The sequence below is a fragment of the Adiantum capillus-veneris genome, chromosome 29 (genome assembly GCF_014529385.1).
Source record: "Adiantum capillus-veneris isolate H3 chromosome 29, ASM1452938v2, whole genome shotgun sequence".
Taxonomy (NCBI): Eukaryota; Viridiplantae; Streptophyta; class Polypodiopsida; order Polypodiales; family Pteridaceae; genus Adiantum; species Adiantum capillus-veneris.
This window is the reverse complement of record NC_140959.1, coordinates 110,649,297-110,659,122: the sequence shown is the minus strand read 5'-3', so window position 1 is coordinate 110,659,122 and position 9,826 is coordinate 110,649,297. Positions and strand designations below refer to the sequence as shown.

General features: G+C 42.7%; 1 protein-coding gene and 1 pseudogene across 3 annotated transcripts; one reads left to right on the top strand and one right to left on the bottom strand.

Annotated features, from left to right (window-relative positions):
- Nucleotides 1-354: 354 nt before the first annotated feature.
- On the top strand, nt 355-1,731 carry LOC147419755 (syntaxin-125 pseudogene; annotated as a pseudogene).
- Nucleotides 1,732-2,169: 438 nt separating this feature from the next.
- On the bottom strand, nt 2,170-6,548 carry LOC147419754 (triacylglycerol lipase 1-like). 3 transcript variants are annotated; one of them, XM_086505441.1, is made up of 9 exons: nt 6,335-6,548; nt 5,494-5,598; nt 5,284-5,424; nt 4,929-5,039; nt 4,284-4,427; nt 4,166-4,206; nt 3,041-3,123; nt 2,865-2,960; nt 2,170-2,755 (listed from the first exon to the last, which is right to left on the bottom strand). In XM_086505441.1, exons 2-9 carry the CDS (start codon nt 5,566-5,568, stop codon nt 2,457-2,459), a joined length of 990 nt encoding a protein of 329 aa, XP_086361567.1. In that variant the 5' UTR covers nt 5,569-5,598; nt 6,335-6,548; the 3' UTR covers nt 2,170-2,456. The 3 variants fall into 3 exon arrangements, with proteins under 3 accessions (XP_086361567.1, XP_086361569.1, XP_086361566.1); XM_086505443.1 differs by lacking the exon at nt 6,335-6,548 and adding an exon at nt 6,197-6,334; XM_086505440.1 differs by lacking the exon at nt 6,335-6,548 and adding an exon at nt 5,967-6,328.
- Nucleotides 6,549-9,826: the final 3,278 nt, after the last annotated feature.

Sequence of the window (9,826 nt, the reverse complement as noted above, 5' to 3'; positions counted from 1 at the left end):
TATTGCGCGTATTTTGATAGACATGGTGAATGATAGCATTATATTGCATAGTCCTAGCCCACCGTGATCTTAGTTCACACTAAGTTTACTTTGAGTTTACAACGAGCATTCACATGCGATTTCACAATGAGTTCCCATTTGTTCGAGTTTACACCTAGTTTACATCAAGTTCACATTCTGAATAAACGGTTGTGATCTTCGCCGAAAAGAGAGACCGATTTTCAAGCAGTCCGAACGCACCCTAAGGATAAGCTTTTGAATTTATTGGAACAAGTTGTGTTTGAATTGGATTCGCTGGAAAAGGTCATACGCGCATTCCATTTCTCTACCAAGTCGCGCGCAAAATGCATCTCTAGAAGGAGGCCTATACTGCGCAAGTTCGCAATCGCAGGGAAGCGTCCTCTCTCTCTCTCTCTCTCTCCCTCCCTCCACACACACAAGACTTGAAGACCCAAATCGCCCACCTGCGCATTCTGCAAAGCGAGCGAAACGTACAGAAGGGCTCTCTCTCTCTCTCTCTCTCTCTCTCTCTCTCACACACACACACACACACACACAAACGCGCGCGTGCACACAAAACAGCCACCATGAATGATCTTCTGTCTCGCTCATTCCATGGCAGCTCTGCCGACCTCGAAGCAGGCAGCTTGGAATTAGGTGCACAAGGTCTCCAGATGTCCGGCGACAACCAGCTGGCTCGCTTCCATGCAGAGGTCGCCATCTTAGATTCGGAGATGGAGAAGGTGAGAGACCTGCTAAAGAAGCTCAAGCAAACCAACGAGGAAAGCCTGACCGTCACAAGCGCACAAGCGATGAAGGCCTTGCGAGAGCGCATGGACAACCTCATCGTTGACGTCCTCCACAAGGCCAAGTTCATCAAATCGAAGCTGGAGGCATTGGACATGGCCAATCTTGAAAGCAGGAAAATTCTGGGCTGTGAAGAGGGAACGACGATAGACCGCATCCGATCAAACATCACCAACAAGCAGCGTGTTATGTTGGGAGAATTAATGGAAAGCTTTGACAAGTTGCGGGAGCAAATGCGCTCCGAGTACCGGAAGACAATCAAGAGGAGGTACTTTACGATCACAGGGGAGAAGGCGAGCAAGGAGACAATCGATCAAATGATAGAGACGGGGGAGAGCGAGACATTTCTGCAGAAGGCCGTGCAAGAACAAGGGAGGGGGCATATTCTCAACACAATAGAGGAAATTCAAGAGAGGCATGACACTGTGAAAGAGATAGAGAAGAACTTGCTTGAGCTTCACCAAATCTTTATGGACATGGCGGTGCTTGTGGACGCACAAGGCATCCAGCTCACAACCATCCAAGAAGCAGTAGTTGCGACGCGATCATTCATTGAACGTGGCACCAAGCGACTTACATCAACCAGGAAATTGCAGAAAAATGCGCGTAAGTGGACTTGCATTGGCATCCTTATACTCGCCATCATAATCATCATAGCAATTGTGCTACTTGTGAATTTACTCAAGTAGGGAGCTGCTTTCCTTTCCTTGTATCATATGCAATCTAGTGTAAAAGCTCAATCTTTTCCCTTTGAGGAATTTCCTTTGTATAAGCTGGTTTATTGTGTCAATGGTTCACTTCTAACCCTTCGGACAAAAAAATCCTTGAGAAAACTTTTCCTTAGAAAGCTTGCTCGCTTGGCCAAAAGGATTGTTCCAAGAAAAGCTGAAATGCACAATGTTAAGAAAGAATGATGGGATGCTACGTAACTGTTGTTTTTCCGGAGATGGCTTTGACGGAATTTTACCAGTGGAAGAAGATTGGACAAATCATCTTTAGGATGGAAGTTTTGTGTTGCAACCAATGGAGGGAGGATACTGGTTATGTTAATTAGGGGGTATCTCTGAAGATGCGCCCTTTGACCCAAATTCAATCAGGTGTGAAAAACATGGGAAAAAATTAGACCAGTGGAATCAGGTTGATGAATACAATTATTTAGAAATCTCGAACTCTTGACAAATGGCTCTATAAAATGCATTTTTGGCACATCAATCTCCCAAAACCACTTTTTTACAGATTATGGGCAATTCTTTGACATCTGATTTTAGCAAAATACTTTAAAGGCCCTTTAAAAATGCCTTTGCACCATAAATAGCCCCTATTTTTCTCCTTGGTGAAAAATGTTTATGCTTTTGACCTCAGTGATAAGTTTCATTTGTTTCTTTCATGGTGGCATTTACAAGGAGAATAAGAATTATACAGTTTACAAGGCAAACAACCAACAGCCGAGTTAATTAGGTAAGTAATCGTACACATTAATTAGATAAGTAATCATAAATAGAGCAGGATATTGATGTAATAGTAGTATTTGTAGCACCCTAAACTTTCAATATTTCACCTCCAAAACTGTGTTTTTTCCCCTGCATTTTGCACGTGTCTACTGGTTTCAAGGTTGAATAATCAATGGAAGCTTCCTTTGCTTCACAAACTCAATGAGCTATAAATTGCAGAATGTCTTTGTACACTTTCGTATTGGCATTGTACCCAACAATAAAATCAACATGGGCATATTCTGGTATAAACAAAGTCTTGAAACCTGGAGATAACTGTTGCATAAGTAAAGCGACGTCCTTCGTGTCAGCCAACGCATCATTTTTCCCATGTATGAGAAACATCTTGTCAGTGGGAACCTTGGAAAGATCGTACGACGGTGGATTCCTAGCATTGTATCTTTGCTTGTTTTGAACTGCACCATAATCGTACTTTGCAAAGGTCCCTTGCCTGAACACTGGAAAAAATCAAAGAAAGCCATAGTCAATTCATCAATAATTACACAAGCAAGAAAATCATCAACAGAAAAACTGCGTGATACAATCATGGTTCGCCTGTGCGCCTACATTGTCCCAGGTGGTGCAAGTTCTTGGTTGATGTGTCTTGAGTCTCAAATGTGTCGTAGAATGGTCGTCGAGTAACATTGATGCAGCAATTTACACCTACAAAAGGGAGCACCTTCTATCATGAGAGGCAGATAAGAAACGATGAGAAAAGATGACCATCCGTTGCTCTCACGAACCTGTGAATGCAGTAGCCCAGCCATTGAAACAGCGACCACTAGACGCTGGACACAATAAGTCCACATATTGCCGCCCTGTAGGCCTATCCAATCAATTATTTGAGTCTTTTCCTGCAAATCAAATACTACACTAGAAGCACAAGTGTTGCCATGCAACTTTGCTGGTATGCTTTTGTTAGAGAAATTACAGCCTTTCGTCCGATCATGATAATGTTCTTACAAAATGTGAAAAGCCTCAAATGGCCTAAATAAGAAGATGAAAACGTGTGTATGACCTACTACTCAATGTCTCTCTCTGTACAAATGGGAAAACAGATGTCAACTCTATCTCACAGTGGCTTACACATGTAAAAGACAATACTTGTTAAAGCCTCTCTATAAGACACAGGAAGAAAAAAAGTCCGCCATCCATTAACTCACCATGAGGCACTAATCAACAAGCTTTATCCAATGGTCCACAATTGCTCCCAATAATTGTATGCTATAGTAAGGCATTATGTAAGCCAAAAATATTACAATACTATAAAGGGAAGTTACCGAAACACCCCTGAAATTTGTGGAAATTCCCAAAATACCCCTCAAAGTTCAAAAATTTTCCGGAAACTCCCAAAATACCCTTCAGTATTTCCAAAATACACCCCCCATTAACCTCCAAAAGAAGTTAGCTTTGCAACTCTTCATAAGAAGATTGGCTCTCCCTCGAGAGGAGATGATAGAACTAGGATTTAGACGGTGTTGTGGACTCTCAAGATGAAAACGTTCATTTTCTCGAGGGTATATCAGGAATTTTTTAGGGTATTTTTGGAATTTCCTCGAATTTCAGGGGCATTTTGGTGAATTTCCCATGAATTAAACACTGCATATGCTACCATACGTCGTACGACCATGTGAAGGCAAAAATGAGACATAGGGATATGCAAAGCATGTGCTTTCAAGCATACATGCCAAGTCCTGTAAACTAGAGCCGTTTTCACTTAATAATAAATTTCCATCCTTGCGACTGCAAGCTTCCACAGTATAAAACAGTCACTACAGGCAATGCCCTGGGAATAAATAATTAGCAATGAACATTGTGAAGCACACACACAAGCTACGCAACGATTAACTACGTTCAATTCTACTCACGTCTTGGTATTCAAGGAGAAGACACGAAGGTTGGTGAAGAGCTGCATAAGAAAAGGGGAGGTTGAGACAACAAAAAATGCATTACAACATTAGTGCCAAAAATGATTACAAGGCTAACCTTATCAAGCTGAAGTCTTGCTGCTATAATCCCTAGGAGTGTGGTAGTGTGTTTCACATAAGTAACCGGAGCCATCATCACAATCTTGTCTAGCCATTGCACAAGCATGCCTTGTGATAAGGCTGCAAATGTGGCCTGTGAGCCCTGCATGGAAGAACATTTCAACCTGGTTTCATGCTCCTCGCTGCCCGATATGAATGACAATTAACAATTGAAAGGCAGCCTTGCAGACTATGTCCCACATTAATACCTAGCTGTATGCAGATCTTTTCTTGGTGGATTTCTAAAACAAGCCTTAGTGAAGAAGAGAGATATGCATACATTTGAATTTTTATACGTTCGTTTTTCAGTTTGTAAATGGGTCTTTTCACCGATTGAAAGGAAGCCTTGCAAACTATGTCATTTTAGATACCTAGACCTAGCTCTGTGCAGATCATTATTTGGCTTTCTAAAACAAGCCTTAGTGATGAAGGGAGATGCGCATACATTTGACTTCTGCATGTAAAGCATCCGAATCTTCTTTGATTTTTCGTTTATGAATGGGTCCTTTCATTTAAGAGCCTCATAAACAACTTCTTTGCATGATTTGATACACAGACCACATCAAGGCGAAATAGCTTACCCACTGAGCTCAAACTAGAGTACCTGGGAAAATCCGATAAAGTGCAAGCGCGTGTTTACAGTATTGTATGCAAGCCCGACCATAGTTACTAAATCTTTCTCAGCAAGCTCATCCAGGCTCCAATCCCAATATTCCTAAACAAACGAGTTGGAATCTGTGAGCATTCACTGCAAAGCATAAAACAGAACGCCCCACAGCGCTCCATAACGACAAAAAGTCGTCAAACCAGTAGTGGAACGTGGAAAGTGTTTGCACGTTGCGAGGTACATGTACACTAACCTCTACACCCTCAAGGGGGATGCATTTACAAGCACTACAACACCTTACGATGGACTAAGCTCTACAAACATCTTCGCAAAAGAGCAAAAGAAAAGCTACCTTTTGTCTTGGTGTGTAGACGACATGGCCGTGGCAAAAGCTTGTAGTGCGGAAGTTACCAATCCACACATCATAACCAGCATCTGCGAGTATGAACCCGAGAGATTGTTCAGGTGAATTGAGCAGCCAGGTGTCTCCTCCCTATAATCAATAACTACTAGTTAAATTGAGACATCTTCCATTGAGCCAGCAACAGACAACCTAACATACCGACAAGATGCCATGCATGAGGAACACAGGTTGCTTTCTCTGTCCGGCAAGTGCTGTGGATGACATTCTTTGCATGCCCAGCACAAAACCATCGTCTGTCACAACCTGAAAATTTATATTCAAATAAGTAGAAAGATGTGAGGTTCCTTCATCTGTAACAAAAGCAAGCAGAATGTGTTTACACATTCTGTAATTTATGAGACCGCTCAGGAAAATGTTGATTCCAACAAAGGTAAGTTTTCCCCCGCTACATTTTCAGATCGATTGTCTAGAGCCATGCCCTTCCTCGGATAGTCATTTGGGCATGCATCCGTTCGACAATACTCTTGTCTTGACTAATTAAGCACAATCTCACTCGTGAATGTGTGTGCTTCATCATTTCAAGTCTGCAAAGCCTACATCGCATTCTTGCAAACCTTGCCATGGTGGCACGATGTCAGATATCTCATGCATTTGACAAATTATGCCGTTACCTTCATCTCATCACAATCGTAGACTCTCTGAGGTCTAACCAAGACCGAGCAGAGATCATTCACACCTTGCGCGTACGCAGCCACCCAAACCGAAGTCAAGGTGAGCAGAGAGAGCACAGTCAAGCTTCTGGGCTGCATGCTTGGAGCCATTTTGCGAAAAGCAAGGTGTACAGGGCAGGCCCTTGTAAGACAACCCATGAATGAAGGGAATTGAAGCAGTAGTGACCTACGGCTCAGAAAGGGGCCGATTGGAGCGGAGCAAAAATACGACACCGCCATTTGAGTGAAAGCTGTGAAGACACTGCAGAGACTCGCGCCTTTGAGAGCACACTCCCCCCCTTCTTTGCTTCAGATGGAGGAGCACGTACCTTTTGTGCACTCTCATTAATGTTGTCCAGCCTTTGCTGATGAAGTGCAAACGCAAATTGCAGGGAATGCCACCCTTTTGCTCCATGGATCCTCTTCCTGCTGCCATGAAGGCGACGTTAAAGAGGCCCTTTATGGGCCGAGGGTGGTTCATGGTTATTGTATCGACAAGCCAACTCCGCAGTGAAAGCGCTAGAATATGGCGGGAAAGGCTAGCAGTTGCACTTGAGCAATGAGTGCAAGCCATAATAATGAGCTATGGACCAACAAGGTGAAGGTTCATGCTGGCATTCTCAAACCATAAAATAATGAAAGGGACCTGTGAGGCTGTGAAATGAAAGGATCCATTGAAACCCTACTGAAGATTTCAACAATTCACATGAAAATGTCCAAGAATCAATATAGGCAAGCTTTCAAGTGTATGCCTAACCTTTTTTTTTGGACAAATTGTACAACTCCCGTGCAAAATGACAAAGTACATTCGTGAGCGCCAACGAATCACTTGGCCGCATTCGCACCAATGACCCTGGTCACCAAGGATGAGTGCTCAAACAACTAAGCTAGCTCCTTTGGGCAGACACCTAACTCTCTCTTCTTCTCTAAGCTTGTTTCAAAAAGATAAGCACTATAGTAAACTTATGACATAATATATTCCAGGGAAAATTACCAAAATACCCCTCTAATTTGTGGAAATTCCCAAAACACCTTTTCATCTATTTTGGTTGATATCTTCAAGATTTTCTAATCTTTATTCCTTTTTGAGAATTGAGATCCGTTTTTGAGTGCTTAGCATGTAATTTGTCACAAGTTACCTCACAAAAAGGGCAATTATGTCAAAAAATAATGAAGCAATTCGTATCCAGAGCCTACATAACCAACTCAAATTCTGGTTTTAGCATCTTGTATTGATAGACAATCAATCTTCTTATGGAAAGCTACAATTTTTTTTATCTTTGGAGAAATTTAATCTCAAAATTGGGGGTAATTTAGAAATTTTGAAATATTTGAAGGGCATATTGGGAATTTAGGACAAAATATCGGGGGTAGTTTGGGATTTTTTGAAATTTGAGGGGTGTTTTAGGAATTTCCACAAATGCGAAGGTATTTTTCCTATATTCTAAACCCTTGAAAATAGATCTTAATCTTGTTAAGGAGAATTTATAGATTAAATTGCACTTATACAAAATATAAAGTTAATTTTTGCTCTTTCCTTTCTTGGTAAACTTTGATAAATTGCAAAACCAACTATATCAATTTCATGGATAAAAACCTTGATAAATTGCTAACTTTCATGGATAAAAACTATATCAATTTTGAGAAAACTTATTTTAGCGAATGACAACTCTTTAATATTTGATATCCATATATAAACGTGTAAATTCATTGAAATGGCTTTGTGCGCATGAAATGTAACTAGTATGTGACCCGCGCGTTGCTGCGGCAAAAAAAAAACATGGTTGTTATTCTCATAAAACTAACTTTTGCTTCACAACGCAAAAAGATCACTGTTCGATTTATGTCCTTGTTATGTAATATCAATCATACAATGGATGCTACATTAATGTATAGATTTTTGATCGATACATTCATACATTTCCTAATCTATTTAATGATGATAACACCAAGCTCCATAAAAGAACTAAGGTGGGTTACACACCATCTTATCTTATATCTATATTAAAAAGGCAGAGGTCATCTCCACGTGGCTGCAAATGCTCGCAGCCAGGAGATGGCCATCTGCCTTTTCCTCTGCCTTTTTCACTACCTGGCAGTTGATCGGGTGCTTACATGGCACTAGCACAACCTACGTGGAGTGGAGCGTATCGTCGGGCTGCGGGTAGAGTTGGGTTGCGGGCAGAGTTGCACCAGGCAGTGGGCGAGGAGAATCGGATTGCGGGCACTTAAAGATTATCGGGTTGCGGGCAGCACGTCGAGTTGCAATAACGGTGTAGCTATAAAAAGGCAAAGGTCAATTAAGGTTTTTTTCCAGGTGCAACAAGTGCAAAGCGTAGGTGCTCCAGTTGCTGCAAAGGTCTGTGTGTTGCGAAGAGAGAGAGAGAGAGAGAGAGAGAGAGAGAGAGAGAGAGAGAGAGAGAGAGAGAGAGAGGTCTGTCTGAGCTTGGTAACTAACTCTGCATTTGCAACTTTTTTTCTAGGCCGGGCAAGCTTTTCTTGAAGATTCGTGCAGTAAGCGCTCTCTCTCTCTCTCTCTCTCTCTCTCTCTCTCTCATACATACACACACACACGCACACACACACAGCTGCCCTCCTACCCTCTGCAACTATACCCTCTGGAGGAGGAGGTCACGTCAGCGTGGGGTGGCGTGAGGACGATCGCGCCAGGTGTGGAGCCCACGGCGGAGCCGGCTGCCCTCCTACCCTGATCTGCAACTATAGCCTCTGGAGGAGGTCACGTCAGCGTGGACCCTTCAACCGGGACGGTAGCAGAGAGGGCGATGGACCCTTCAACCGGGAGGCGGCCCTGTCGCCTAGCAGATAGAAGGTGGTGCAGTGCGAGAGCATGAGGGTGGGACACAGCGACATAGCTGTCGCCCAGCAGATAGAAGGTGGGTGCAGTGCGGCGAGCATGAGGATGGCCGAACACAGCGACATACAGGTGCAGCAACGCCAAGAAGATACGCTCAGGGAATTGACGCGCAGGGAATTCACGCGCTCTGCGATAGCATGATAGCATGAGGGTGGCGCTCGATTTTTATTTTTTTTTGGCAAAATCAGGGAATTCACGCGCTCTGTGATAGCATGAGGGTGGCGCTCGAAAAAAACTTTTTTTGAAAAACTTGGCAGGGAATTCACGTGCAGGAAATTCTCTCTGTAACATGGGTGCAGTGCCTTCCTTGCGATCAATGCTACATTAATGTATAGAATTTTGATCGGATACATTCATACATTTCCTAATCTATTTAATGATGATAACACCAAGCGCCATAAAAGAACTAAGGTGGGCTTACACACCATTGCATTACATTGTAGGGTCGCCATTGATGAAAATCATGTAAGGCCCCCCTTCCCTCTCTCTCCCGCTCACACGCGCGCGCACACACATAGACAAAAACACCTTTCAGTTAAAGAAGACTTGTTGGGTAGATTTTGGAGGTCCCTTATAACAACTCTTAATTCAATACTCATTACATAAGGTCTATTAGGGATTTTCCAATGAAGGTAGAACCTCTCTCTCTCTCTCTCTCTCTCTCTCTCTCTCACACACACACACACACACACACACACACACAGTGCACTCTCAAGTGTGCACTTGAGTTCAAGACTATGGATACATCTTTAAGAGCACTTGAGATTGTTGTTCCGATGTCAAAATCTCAATCAATCTCTCTCTCTCTCTCTCTCTCTCTCTCTCTCTCTCTCTAATGGAGAAGAGTCAAATCGATTGTGCACATTATGCTTACTGCAAGAGTGCGCAGCTTTTGGTCACATTCAAACTTGCTTCCCTCACATTTTTAGCCATGACTTAGACGTAC